At 35.1% G+C, this 15,208-nt stretch overlaps 1 protein-coding gene across 4 annotated transcripts in view; it reads left to right on the top strand.

Moving 5' to 3' along the window:
• Positions 1 to 15,208, top strand: part of GEFmeso (Guanine nucleotide exchange factor in mesoderm) — a 255,666-nt gene that overhangs the window by 194,131 nt on the left and 46,327 nt on the right. For all 4 annotated transcript variants that reach the window (XM_089090831.1, XM_089090832.1, XM_089090833.1 and 1 more), the window contains one exon: positions 8,282 to 8,432. In XM_089090831.1, coding sequence (XP_088946957.1) covers positions 8,282 to 8,432 — 151 coding nt within the window. The remainder of the gene's footprint in view (positions 1 to 8,281; positions 8,433 to 15,208) is intronic.

Here is a 15,208-nt window from a genome sequence, read left to right as displayed (position 1 = left end):
GTCATTAAAGACGCCAAAGCGGAGTTTTGGGGAATAGCAGATGCGAATAAATCTGTTCCACAGCGGCAGGGTGACCTAGCTTCGCAGAGAAATTTGAAAGATATTTTGGACTTGTTGCGTCAATGTGACTCTGATAATACCCTGCTGCCAATTTTTGTCATTGTCTCACCTACTGAAGTGCTGGTTATCCCCGCAGTAGCTTACTCCAGGCTGGTCATCAAAATTTGCTTTATAGACGGAACGCTTAAGCAGATAAACGAGAAAGCGATATCTAATTACATGAATTTCTCCTCCTTGTCCATTACTTCGTTTAAGAGAAATGGCAACGCATCAAGTACTATTGCAGTAGTCACTGGAGTTCCGAGGTTAACAATCTTGTAAAACGCCGTGATGCCATTGACCAAATCAAGGGACACCATGCGATTCATTCCACCAAGCCGTCGGGCAAGATAATTTTTGTGCAGATTGACCCAGTTGCTGCAAAGGACTTTTGTGATGCGGTACCAAATGTTCTGAAGTGCGATGCAAAACTTCAAGAGCAAAAACTCGCTGGAATAGTTAAAGGCATACCGCTAGCTTATAACGTCAGTTTGTTCGTGGGGCGTGAAGGAGTTGTAGACGCTAAGCGCATCGGGCAGTCCTTGACTGTTTAGATATTCTTCTACGATGCTGTTGGACTTTCAAATGCACTTCGTGACGGCCTTAAGGTAGAATATAAGGTTTTCCGACTTTTTGAGTGCCTCAGTCTTTTCCGTTGTTGTTATAATTGTGAATCGCCAGATCACGTCAAGGCCAATTGCACCAGCCCTCTCCGCTGTTCCTGCTGCAGTGTTATGCATTTATCGACAAAAGATGCACCATGCTTGGTTGAACTGAAGTGCGCGCTATGTTGTGAAGGCCATTTTGCATTCAGTCTACAGTGCCACTTAATCCACAATGCCATATCTAAGCATACCTCGAACAAAAAATGACTAGATCAGTAACGTTTTGTGTATGTCCTTTCAAAAAAAATGACACCAAAAACAAAGGTTACTCAGTGAATAAGAAAATGAACGATTTTGACATCGTGTTGCTACAGGAACATCTTTTACCGGCTGTAAGCTTCAGCTCACTAAACAGAAGTGACGAACATGGAGTTTATACAACCAGTGCCAGACGTACGAGGGGCAGACCTTCCGGAGGGCTTGCATTTCTTATGAATAGTAGACTTTCATGCTTTTCTCCCCAGTGCAAACACTCTTACGATAATTTTATTGCTCTTCCAATTGCAGATCTAGTAATTATCAATACTTACCTGCCTGATGATAAAAAACAGTTTTTTCAAGTAATATAGTTACAAAAGTTGTGTCATCTCTGAAGAAGTTCCTTCAGAATATTGAAAGTCATAGCTTTAAGTGGATCATAGTGGGAGACCTAAATTGTAACATAAATAGAGAGTCAACTCGGTCTGATCTTGTGCTTCAGTCTTTGCCAGATGGATATCAGATAGTAGCCAAGAGTGCAGATTTTTCGCATATTCATAATAGTGGATGTGTGTCTGATATAGACCACTGTGTTTGCTCGGCTGGTGTGATATGCTCGAGTGTCGAGGTTCATGATGAAGAAAGAGATTATGATCACCTCCCCCTCTCTTTTACCGTCTCTGTTTCGCATTCTTCTGGCCTGAATCAGTGTGAATCTTCTGTACGGGGCACAAAATGGTATGATCAGCGTGAATGGAATAAAGCTAACTGGACATTATATATCTGTACTTTGGCAACTCTGCTCTCATCTGTGACAGTTCCTTGCCATTTACTTTGTACCAGTGTCCTCTCGCCTAATGCTCGATCACAACTCAATTCTTACTATTCTCTGATTGTTTCCTGCCTTAAACAAGCCGAGGCCATTGCTGTCCCTGTTTCGCGTGTCCGTTCGAAAACTAGAAGTTCTTTATAGAAAGAGGACCCTCAGTTAAAAATTGTTAAAATCGAGCAAAAATATGGCTTCGGATATGGAATGCGTGTGGCTGCCCCATTTTGGGTCATGTATTTAATATTAAAAGAAAAACTAAATCTGAATTCAAATATTACTTGCGAAGCTTCCGATATAAGGGTAAGGAATTTCCAAAAAATCCTCGGCAATGGAGTGAAGTGGTGAATTCTAGTAAGCTAAACCCGACTGTTTCGTTCAGTTTAATTCCCGGTGATTCATGGGTTAGTCATTACTCGACAATTTTCAGTACAGTAAATTATGCAGTCCATTCCAGGTTTTGTAGATTGCTTGATTCAGTTATTCCGCGTAGACTACGCCAGAAAGATATTATCCCTATTAGTGCTGAGTCTGTTGTGAAAAGCATTAAAAAACTAAAATCTAAGTCTGTTGATTTGGATGGAATTTGTGTTGAATATCTAAAAGTTGATTCGCCAGAGTCGATTATTCATCTACAACTACTTTTTCAGATGTGTATTAGTAGCTCACTGGTGCCGGATTCTTTCCTATGTGTTACTGTTACCTCTGTTCTGAAGCGAGGGAAGGATCCGGTTAATTGTGGATCCTACTGCCCCATCACTGTAGCGTGTAATTTAAGCAAACTATTTGAATATGTACTGCTTCCCATTTATTCAAGATAAGGTGGATTATGACGCAAATCAGTTCGGTTTTAAGTCGCGTATAGGATGCCAGCATGCCCACCGTATACTTGCAAAAGTGTTACAAGAAGCACATCGTTTAAAAACGGAAGTTCTCTTTTGTGCGTTAGACCTATCTAAAGCTTTCGATACTGTTTGTCACTCTCAGGCATAGTTTTCTCTGGCACGTTTGAGCATAAATAGTTCAATTATTTGTGTACTTCGGTTTTGGTACCAGAATTCATTTATTCAGTTGAGGCAGGATTCTCGGGCCTATGGTAAAATCCCAGTTAGATATGGGGTCCGTCAGGGTGGTGCGCTTTCACCTCATATTTTTAAAGCTTGTTTATTGAAAGTTCTTATTATGATATAGCTTTTTTACTCTTCAGGGTTGTCAAAAGTCTCCTATATTGCATATACGGATGATCTTATGCTTGTTAGCAGGTCAAAGTTTACATTAATGAAGTCTGTGCTACTAGTATCGCGGCTGTATGGGAAAATCGGATTAAGCCTCAACACTGATAAATGCGAATATTTAGTGTTTAATTCAAAATCTTCAGCAACGCCGCTTGATTGCGGCGTATTTTCTGTAAAAAGTGTTGAATCTTTCCGATGGCTTGGGATCAATATTTGCAAATCGCTTACCTTATTTCGTTTCCGGGCATTGAGTGATATTAAAGAGAAGCTAGAACTGGGGTATGCCAAAATTGTCCCCAACAGGGGAAGATATAACAGAAAAGCATTGGCTAAATTGTCCTCGAGCTTTTGTGACCATGCGGTTTTGTTCCCAGCTGGCCTTCACATCCTGTTTCGGCCAGGGGATATTAGCGATATTAGAATTATGTATTTCAGATATTGCAAGTTTTTATTGTATTTACCTCGCAGATACAGTAATAGAAAGATGATGTGGATTTTCGGCGCTCCGGATATTGTAAATTGTTTTGTCAGGCAAAGTAGCCGTCTTCAAGAGAACATTTATGCTACTTTGGGTTTCAACCACCCAATAATCCGGGTAGCCACAGCGCATTGAGTGTAATATTCATTTATTTTTTTGTTGTTAAATGTATCTTTGTGGGTTTTTTTTTTTTTGGTTTTTTTTTTCTCTTTTCTTGTGTTACTCCACTTCATTTTCTGTATAGTGGGTCAAAAATAAATTATTATTATTATTTGATGAATATTTGATTTTTTTTAAGTTTGATTTTGAAATAAGGAATTTTTAAAAACTTGAAATTTTTTGCAATCAAAAACGAACAAAAATTAATTTAAAAAAAAAGATTTCCGTAAAAGAAGTTTTTAAAAGTAAGGTAAAGGCAATTTTAAAATTAAGCTTAGCAGATACAAATACCTGTTAAAATTCAAACTCAAAACGACCAGAAATTACTATTAAAGAATAGATTAAACCCACAACGAACAGAAATTACATAAACAAACATAGAAAAAGACACACAAAAAGTGATAACATAAATGAATAAATAAATCTTAAAGCGAGTAATGCTTAGATTGAATATGAGAATCAAGCTTAAAACGAAAAAAAAATATTTTGCAATTGAAATATAAATGAAACTTAAAACGAACAGAAATTAAATAAACAGTCAATGCAAACAAACATACAATAGATATTAATGTGAATTAATAAATAAATCTTAAAACAAGTGAAACTTAAATTGCATATGCAAATCAAGCTTGAAACGAGCAAAAATCACTATAAACAAGATTTTGGGTAACGCCTCCTTCTCTCACTGTGGAAGTCTAAGACCTACTGCGTGATTGGCGCTTTACTGAAAACTATTTGTGGCTTGAACAGTCTTGGAAAGTATAAGCAACATCAAATTGAATATTTTATATGTAATGATATTAGTTGTTGAAAGATCCATCAGTTCAAGAATTTATTTCACTCTAATTTAATTTATTTTTTTTTTCAATGCTATAAGAACTGGAAGAGAAAATATTTCTAATATAATCCGTTTTCAGTGAAGCGCCAGTGATGCAGTAGGCTTTTGGTTTTTGTTTACAGTTAAGGAAGGGGGCAGTATCCAAACTCGTGTAGTAAAACTATATTCGTCTTGAACAACTTTAGGGAGAACTAATAAATTAAACTGAATATTTGATATATAATGATATTAGTTGCTGAACGCTCATCAGTTCAAAATTTTACTATAATTTTAATGTTTATTTTCAATATTAAATACAAAAGAAAATATTTGTAATAAAATTGGTTTTCAGTAAAGCACCAATGACGCAGTAGGTTTTAGACTTTTTTAGTGAGAGAAGGAGGCGATACTCAAACTCTTGTTTGTAGTGATTTTTGTTCGTTTCAAGCTTGATTTGCATATTCAATTTAAGTTTCAATCGTTTTAAGATTTATTTATTCATGTACATTAATATCTGTTGTATTTTTGTTTGCATTGATTGTTTATTTAATTTCTGTTCGTTTTAAGTTTCATTTATACTTCAATAGCAAAATAGTTGTTTTCGTTTTAAACTTGATTTTCATATTCAATCTAAGCATTACTCGCTTTAAGATCTATTTATTCATTTATATTATTACTTGTTGTATGTTTTTTCGTATGATTGTTTATTTAATTTCTGCTCATTTTGGTTTTATTTATTCTTTAATAGTAATCTCTGGTGTTTTTGAGTTTGAATTTTAACAGGTATTTGTATCTGCTGAGCTTAAGGTTAAAGTGGCCTTTACTTTTCTTTGAAAAACTTATTTTTCGGAAAGTTTTTTAATTAATTAACAACAACAACAAAAAATAAAACTTAACAAAACCACATCCCCTCCAAGTGCCTCGGTATGATATGGGAAGGGATAATCAAACAAATCCACAAACCAAAACCATTAATCTCAGAAGGGATCTAGAAAAACAATAGAAACCATAAGTACAACATCATGTATCCTGCTATACCACAACACTCAACTCCTTCCTTATTAAACATCAATCAAAATACTAATATGAATGATTGTATACCATTTTATTTCATCAATTACATATCCTATTAAATTAGTTGGGTAAATTCACTTGCAAATTTAGACTAGCTAGCTAAATTTGGTATTTTTCGTGACTTTTGATGTCCACTAAGCAGGAAAAAACAAGAACTTGAAGATATTAATGGCGGTGGTCTACTTCGCCATTTTGTGCAAAGTACCGCTGTATCCAAATCTGAAAATAATTCCAAATAAGTATTTCAGATCGTTAAAACATGCGTCGTCAAGTAATAGATATATTGTTCACTTTTTCCTCTATATTATAAGGGAATTTTAACTGATATTAGCTGATAGTGTTCATGAACGGACAATCAGTTATTTGAGTCTCTAGAATGGGAAAACGCCCATCTTGTATTTTGTAAGAAGATATTTGAATAAGATCTAACTTTGGGTAATGTTAAAGTTGTGTAGTTCTGAAGTCAATGAATTTTATACTCCACTTCAAAGCAGCCTAATTTACTGATAGTTCATACCAGTGTCCTTTTAAGGTTTTAAACGAGGCATTTTAGTCACCTATAAATTTCGGTAAACCAAAAAAGTAAATTTTGAAAGTAATACGTCTACTATGTAGGTAGGCTCTAGGAAGAAAAAGAAGATGGAAGATAGGTAGGAGGAAAAACAAGAAGATAAAAACTCTAATATTTCATCTGTATCACAATTATTCACAATAAGGTATCCTCATTGTTGAAAAGGGGAGGTTTTTTTTTACACAAAAAACCTCAAAAAACGCATACAAAATTAGTTTATGTCCTTTTTTACGTTTTTAAGAGTCAGACAAACATTTCGGGGGGGGGTCAAAACCCCTTCACCCACCCACCCCCCCTGGATACGGTCATGCTATATATATACAGTAAATTCTGAATATAAACAAATTGGAAGAGACACCTAGCGCAATCCATTAATAATTCATCTCGTTGGTTCGTCTAGATAATCCTTTATCTGGCTTTGATGTTTTTATTATCGTTTGTGTTACCTTCCAGGTCTCTCGTGTAACACTTTTTTCTGAAACTTTACTGAACTTCTATATTCTTGTATTATTTATTTTTTCGTTTTGTTTATTTCTAAATATAAAATTTGCAAATTAGAAATAAAATCAAGCTTACAAAGTACGCTCGTAAATCTACGAGGAATAACTAACTTAGCTGCATTTTCCGGATTCATCGTAGTAAGCACTAAAAAAATTTCACATTTTTGTTCTGGAGCCCTACAAAAACAGATTTAATCAGTGTAGTATGTTCCTAGGGAGGGGGGGGCAATTTTGTCTAGGGAGGTTGGGGGAATCTAAAATCCATGGAGGGGGGGGGCAATTTTGTTGTTGTTTCTTCTTGGTTTTTCAGTGAAAATACTGAAAATGAACCAATTTGTAATGAAAATGGGCCCACAAATTTAAATCAGTGAATGAAAAAAAAAAATGGATTTTTGCATGAAGTTAAATACCCTCCACAGGACAGTAATGACAATATTTCATGGTATACTGCTTTATTCTATTTTGCAAGAGCAGACCATTGAGTATCTATGTATTTCGGCCTGTTTGTCTTAGAAGTTGGTGAATATTTATCCTTTTCAATTTTTTTTTATCTCATTTTATATTTTTGTTTTCGATTGATTTTTTTGTGGTATTTTTAGTACTAATTACTCTATTCATAAAAAGTTGAAGTTTTCAGGTGTTGACATTGAACTACATTCAGCTGTAATTTAAAAGAAATTGAAATTACTGACTAATTTCGCAAAATGACTGTGAGTCTTTGACCTTTATAGCCCTGTACAAGATTATGAGCTCGTTAGTTGACTTAAAGACGAAGAAGAGTATATTTCTGCAGCCTAATTCCTTTCAGGAAGAAAACAATCCAGGAGTTGGAGGCTCAGTAAGGAAATTCTCTAAAAAAAAAAAAATCCCTTTGTGCTCCTGTCAATTTGTCAGCATTTCCATGAGGTTAAGAATATTTTCGTGATTCTATAATTCTTAATCAGTAATCTGTATCTATTGCCTTATGAAAATGTAAACTAGATGCGCTCATTTCTCGGCTAGTAACTAGTGGGAAGGGGACTGGTGGTGAATTATGGCGAATTCTGATCTGTCCATACCTATTCCCTGGAGACATAATCGTTGAACGATTTTTTTTTTTTTTTTAGAATTCATATGGAACAGAAACATCTCATTCGTATGAGAGACTGCTCCTAGCTTTTTTCGTGATGAAGACCAAGCACGGGGACTTCGTCGCTTCAACAACTGTATAATCCTGAAACAAAATTTGCCTTGTTGTTGGCGTTTTTTTTTGGGGGGGGGGGGTGGAAGGGGTGCTTTCTTGTATGATTCACGGCACGATTAATTTTCGAATTTGGTGACTTTCAATTCTAGTTAGGGCGTAGATTGGTGTGTTTGTATCCTATTTCGTTTCTTCAGCTAGACCAACCCTTCAAATTTCACCGCCTGAAGATGTGTTTAAAATTCTTAATTACAACCTTTTTTGGGTCGGGGAAGCTCCTTTTAAAACCAATCAAATATCTTAATTTCCCTCCTTTATATATTAGTAGGCTACCTACATTCCAACTTTCTAGACGATCAGCGAAGTTTTTTCTTCAATGATATAGTAACAGTATTTCACAAATATGTGACAAATATTTCTCCTAAATTTATAGATTTTTAGATGCTGATGAATCACCTTTTTCTGTATTTTATTTACAGTGCTGTATCGACACTGACTGAGGTCGTAAGAAACGAAAAAATTGTCAAGAGCTTTCGTGATCGCCAAACTTACCTGGGACACGCCTTACCGCTTGGATCTTACCTATTGAAACCTGTTCAAAGGATATTGAAGTATCATCTACTCTTTCAGGTAACTGCACTTAGTTCTTTAAAGTAAGCACATGTTATCTATTTATCGTTGCAGTGAGGGACAGAGAGAGAGTGGGAAAGAGCTCGTTTTAAAGGTAATCGGTAAGATACCTAGGTAAACCGTACACAATTATAAAAGAGTCAAAGCAAGAAAGCGAAGCAAGACTGGTCATAGTTAGGGACGCCAATTAGGAGGAGGGTCGGGGGGGGGCCGCCCTTCACCTTAGATTTTTTTTTTTTGTATTTACATTTAAAAAAAACGAAAATGTTCCCCTTTAGATTTTTAGAATATCTTGGTTTATCTTTGTTTTAGAAAAAGGAAATTTTTTTGCTTCCTCCTTATATTTTCGTGAATTGGCATCTCTGGTCATAGTGGCCATAAACCCCACCCCCGCTCCTTATTGCCCTCCCTCATATTTTGTTATGATCAGTTTACTTCTGATTCTGCGGGAAAAGATTTAAATTGTGAATCTCATTGATAAGTATTAAAAAAGTTTATCAAATTGCGTTGAGTTCTTTGAATTGAACTGCTGATAATAATGATATTTATATAATTTTTTATTTAAATAATTACTACTGTGTATGCCCACAAATAGGCTTGGGGGGGGTATTCGTCTACGTCTCGTGCAAGAAGTAAACTTGTGGCTCCTACGGGTAAAATAAGAAGCCCTCCATCCCCTCAATCGGTGAGTTTTTGTGGTCATGCATGAAGTTACGCAATTGTTCGGATAAAGAACAATTTTAGTATGCCCTTCTTTCAAGTATCTATCATCAATAGTAAGTCCAAAGCAACATTTTGAGAATAATTAAGGATGAAAAAAAGAAATAAAAACACATCATAAATAAGTCGCAGCTGCTGTCTCAAAAAAGAATTCTGGAGCCTACTGTCAACAGTTATCATTTATCATAGTTCTCAAAGAAACATCACTTCTTTGCTGTTTCTGATTTTAATCCTACAAAAACTAGTACGATCCTTCACGAATCTGGGAGATTATTTACCTCAATCGGAGCTCATTTTATGTATTCGTTTTTTGAGGGGAGGGGCACTTTGAGATAGGTCCCTTTATCCAGAATTAAACGGCAGTATGTGAGTTTTCTTCGGCTTTACGTTAGATGCATCATATTGATTGCGGTGTTCAATGCTGACATAATTTTCACTAACATTCTAGAGAATGTTGTATGGTTTTAGGTAACCGAGTCTTGTAAATTATTTCTATTCCTGATGACTAAACTCAGTTTTTTTTTTTTTTTTTTTTTTTTTTTTTTTTTTTTTTTTTTTTAGGATGTAATCATAATACGGTACCTAACAATAACGAAAAACCGGCAAATTCTTAGTGCTTTCTATGTCTACACTTTTTGGGTTTATTGATGGTGCGCATAAAGGGTATTATTGGGATGGGGGAACGTATTTTACCTGTATTATGTATGGTATGTTTATTAGGGTGGGGGATTATATAAGAACAGTGAATTATATAAGAATGTCAAAATCCATGTGAGAAGCATCAAGAACAAAATTTTAACTAAAATATATTTTTTCGACCTTGAAAATGTTTGCCTAATACTTTTTTTGAAGTTTCATGGTAGGATAACTCTCCTTAATTTTCTTTACAACCTCTATGCTGTCTAGGGAGGGGTGGAGGGGGTCTGATTATATTTTTGAATTGGACGTAAATTTGCGCTAGTAAAGGTGCATTTGCAAAGTCAAATGCAAAGAAGTTTTTCCAAAAAACTTGATTTAAAGAATTTTGAGGCTGTAGCCACCCCTCTCCACAAAATGATCCACTGACCTCCAATAAAGTAGTTTGTGCACAACTGATCAAAAAACAACTCACAACTTAAAAGGAAGAAGGTGAATGTATTATAAACGGTGCTGCCAACGTGGTACAATTGTACCCTTTTAGGTATAATATAGCGACCCTGGTACAATACGGTACATTCAGACATTTTATGGTACAGCGCAACATTTCTGGATCACTTTGGTACATTTTGATTGTATTCGTAAGGTCAATTTTAACTTTTGAAATTTTCGAACTTATCCTCCAATCAGGTCGTAGGAATATAAACCAGGGAAAGGGGATGGTTTCTTAGAGAGGATTAAATAAAAAATAAAAAGTTTTTTCAACTGACAGTAAGGAGCAACATTAAAACTTAAAACGAACATAAATTATTACGTATATGAAGGGGTTATCCCCCTCGCCAATAGCTCACTCTTTACGCTAAAGTCCAAATTTTGTTCCTATTCCTTAAGAATAATCCCTGAATCACAAAGGCTGTTTCTTTTTAAAGTACTAAATAAACTAAATAAATAAACTATAGGCAAAGCTCATAACTTTTAGGGAGTGTTTTGCCCTTTTGTCGAAAATAAGACAAATTTTCTCAGGCTCGCAACTTTTGATGGGTAAGATTAAACTTGATGAAACTTATATATTTGAAATCAGCATACAAATCCACTTCTTTTGATGTATCTATTGGTATCAAAGTTCCGTTTTTTAGAGTTTCGGTCACTATTGAGCCGGGTCGCTCCTTACTTACGGTTTGTTACCACAAACTGTTTGATGAAGACTTAAGTGGAAAAAAGGTTCGGCTTTTCACTTTATTCCAGTATTTTTTGTTAGTAAATGGAAACTGACATACTGCCGTAATTATACCACAAAAATTTTGTGTGGAAGACTTTTCATAAGAAAAGTAGTACAATTTATCTTAAAGCCTTGGCAACGCTGATTCTAAAATTCAATTTTTGCGCTTCTAAGATAGGAAAATTAGAATGAAAGGGTTGAATATGTTTCATTTAAGCGTCGGCTATCCAGAACCTTCAACCAAGAAGAGCGCGATGGTGATGTCTGATGTTATCTATCTCTTACCGTTAGCGTAATATTTTAAAAGAGGCATACCTACTCTTGAAAGCAAAAATCAAATTTCATTTACTTCTTAAAAAACATCATTTTCCAGAATCGAAAGATATAAAATACAAAAACCTATGTCCTTTGTGCGAAATCATTATCATGATTATCTGGCTGGATCTTATGTCTTGATTTTGGTCTATGCCATCCAGAGGCGGTTTTAGGGTGGTGACACAGGGGGCATTTGTCCCGGATGCAGAAATTTTAGGGGCGCAAAGTTTCGAATAAATAATCCAACGGTTATGATCATTTTGTAACTTTGAAATTGATTTCTATTAAAATAAAGTAGGGGGCGCAATTGGAAGTAAATAAAAGTAAATTGAATACAAAATCTTCATTTTTCCCAAATCTTCATCACTAGTCCTTGCATTTGAAAGTTAGTCCGAATTTAATAAATTCTAATGTGTTTTGTGATAGTTTGTCTTGCAAGAGGACTCAATTCAACGGACGGGGTTAGAAAAGCTATAGGTGTCAGTATTGATCAAATAATTGTAGAAATCAATCACCGTTTCGAAATACTTTCAGATTTGAACAAAAATTTTGGGTTTTTGCTTATTTCAGAAGAGTTGTTTCTATGTGACACGAATGTTGATGATATTAAAGCGAATTGCCTTAAACATGGTGAAAAATATTGCGATCCCGATTCAGTGGCTTGCGATGTTGAACAATATGGCGATGCTTTTAGATCCCGTTCAGTTGTTCGACGAACTTATAGATATGAAAAAAATGTTTCAACACCGACACATTTCCTTAAAGAAACCTACATAGATGTGTTAGGAGATGAAGGAAGATGAAATACGGAGATGAAGGGGTCTTCGGAAATTTAAGAGCTGTCTGTCAAATATTATTAGCGATTCAAGTTTTGGTGGCCAGTAATGAGCGGTCGTAATGTGAACTTAAATTATTACTGTATTAACATACCTCAGATTGACTATCTGCTAGGAGTGACTAAATGATTTACCGTTAATGAGCATAGAATGCGAAGAATTAGAAACGATCAATTGGGACGAGATTTTTTTGGGATGAGAATTATTTTTCATGATTGTTTCTAATTCTCGTCAAATTGGGAGGAGAATTATTTTTCATGATTGTTTCTAATTCTCGTCCAATTGGGACGAAAATTATTTTTCAGGATTGTTTCTAATTCTCGTCCAATTGGGACGAGAAACAATCAATTGGGACGATGATTAATAATTTAGCAGAGGCTAAAGCAAGAAAAGTCAGATTAGAATAAATATAAAACTGTTAATAAATGAAATTTTATTAATAAATTAAAATTTTGGTAGTATTTGGCCTGAAAGTTTTTGGTAGACAGGGGGGGGGGTGCTAATCGAAATGTTGCCCCGGCCGCAATAGAGGCCAGAACGGCCACTGATCCCACCTCTCTAGCCATCGTGAGTGTGTTCGAATTTTGGACTTTATTTGACTATAGTCAAATAAAGCCACCTTTGTCCAGGGTCCGAACGTACTCCATAACAAACATATCATAATTTGTCAGATTTCTCGTTAACAAGCACAGGATGATCCAAAAGACATTAGGATTTGGACCAACGTATCTTACTTTTAAGTCTCTGAGTTACAGGATAAATGGTAAATCTTTTATGTTTCTGACACTTTATTCTGTCTATTGCACTTTTTTTTGAAGTACCAGCCATTTTTAAAACCACGACTTAAGAAAAAGTTAAATTTTTGAATTATTATTCGCATCTCGATGTTATTGTCGTTGCTTACGAATCATTTTTGGGACTTAGGTCACAAATTCTAAATTTCGGTTTTATAAACTGAGGACTGTAATACCCTTTGGTTTGAACTGCAGCCCTTTTTTGCTACTCAAGATGGATTCAAGGACATTCAATCTGATCCAATCTTCTTTTGACTGATTTCTAGTAATTTACGACAAATAGATAAACTATTAGATGTACTTCAGGACTCTTAAAAAAAATGAACAAACGTCTTTGCATTTCCAGCACTTACTTTCATTTATTTCTTTTATTTTGCTTATATCTATTAAAATCTCGTTTCAAATTTTATTGCACCTTAGTATTCATTATCCTAGAAACTTATTATTAGCAAATTAATAGCAAAGAACTTGTCATTCTTAGTTTAGTGATAATTAGCATGATAATTATTTACCGTGTGATTTAGCTACTTTTTTACTTGCAGCTAAGATAACGCAATGACTGACCTTGTTCTAGATTTATAATTTTAGAAAAAAATTGACCGTATGCGGAATAAAGCTTCTGTAAGAACAGCTTTCATTCTCGAAATCAATCAGAGTGCCCTAAGGGGCTATACTCGGTCGTTTCACCTACACCAATGTTAATGTATCTGAGTGGGGAGCCCGAGCATAAAACTGGAGGCATCGGGGGGGGGGGGGGGTGACAGGCCCACATCATATCTTGGATAATTTTTGTTTTTTCTAAGTTCGAACTCTTTACTTTCATTACAAAAAAAATCGTTTGTTTCTCTAATTTGGAAAAACATGAAGACGGCCCGCGAAGTAAGTCGTTGGCCTAATATTTTCCTGAATTTTCATTTTAATAAAACAATTTATAACCCAAGAAGGATGTGTTTCCTTCTCCCTCCACTTAATGGTTATAAATTCGGTCCCTGCTTGCGAAAAAAAAGAATTCGCTGTTCAAATCAGAAAAGTAATGGCTGAAAGTAAGGAACTATTTTTTTTCAAATTATTATGTCGCTTACTGGTCTGCTAGTAATAGCTCTTATTCCTGTCTTTTAAAATACAGTTATTCGCTTTTAAGAACAAAAATGTTATGAATATTATTATTTAATATTGTTAAAAGTGAAAACATGATGAAGATCCTCCAAAGACATTGGTGGTGCATAGGGCGTCGAAACGACGCTTCAGTTGCTGGGTCTTTTTAATGGACAAGTAGCAACCTTGTGGCACACCTTGTGGTGTGCACATTTTGTTAGAATAACAAAATAAAAAAATAAAACTGTATGAAGTCAATTAAAAGCAATGAAGTACATCATAAAAATTTTGTATTTTGTGGCGAAAGTATGATTCCAGAGGAGGGTATGGTGAGTCATGCAGGCAAGGTTGCAGTGACAACACCTTGGGACTAGGAATGCAGTCTATGGAAATAACTGTTACCCTTTCTTCGTCGGTAGCGCGTAAGGGATACTCCAATCTAAACACGTTTCCAAATTAAATCGAATTATAAGAAACTGTTACACATTTTAGACGAAGTATTTGAAAAAGATGTGAACCTGCTAACTTGTTTCTGTTCTAGCTTTTTGTTTCATTAAGATATAATAAATTACCCAGGGTTCATACATTGATTCGTAGAGCTTATAACAGTAGGGTAGTTGATACTTTAACGTTATCAAGGGACGAGACAAAGTTTCGTGCCGCAAACTTGGGTAGTAAAGAAGCATAAAACACTATTTTGCTTTAAGGAAATAATTATTTTGTCCTTCTCTTCATTTTACCCTCAAAACCCACTCTCAAGTACGTGCAATGTACAATTCCTAAAGGTTTACTGCAAAAACCACTGCAATATGTAATTTTTGGCTTGTACCGTAAGGCGAAGTTAGTTTTGGCCCAAAGCCTGGGCTACAGGCCGAAAGTCTACTGGTCGTTACTCGTAAATCGTTAAAGCGAATTATACAAAATTAATTTGTATTTTTTAAGACATTATGTGTGTATACCAAGGAAAGCTTTTATCAATATAAAAATGACAAAAAATCATGGAATTTTATAGGACTGGGCCCATAAGTTCCTTCTGCATTCATGTGGGCTAACTGTATAGGTTTAACGACGTGGCTCCATCGATTAGTGGCGTTAGGGAAACTGTTCGATAACTCCTTTTTATTTTGTCTCCGCCTAAAATATATATTCTAGATATTCAAT

This window comes from Artemia sp. Qi Xiang Cuo, chromosome 6 (assembly GCF_049724085.1).
Source record: "Artemia sp. Qi Xiang Cuo chromosome 6, ASM4972408v1, whole genome shotgun sequence".
In the NCBI taxonomy this organism is placed as follows: Eukaryota; Metazoa; Arthropoda; class Branchiopoda; order Anostraca; family Artemiidae; genus Artemia; species Artemia sp. Qi Xiang Cuo.
Note: the sequence above shows the minus strand (reverse complement) of the source record. Positions and strands in the feature narration are given on the sequence as shown.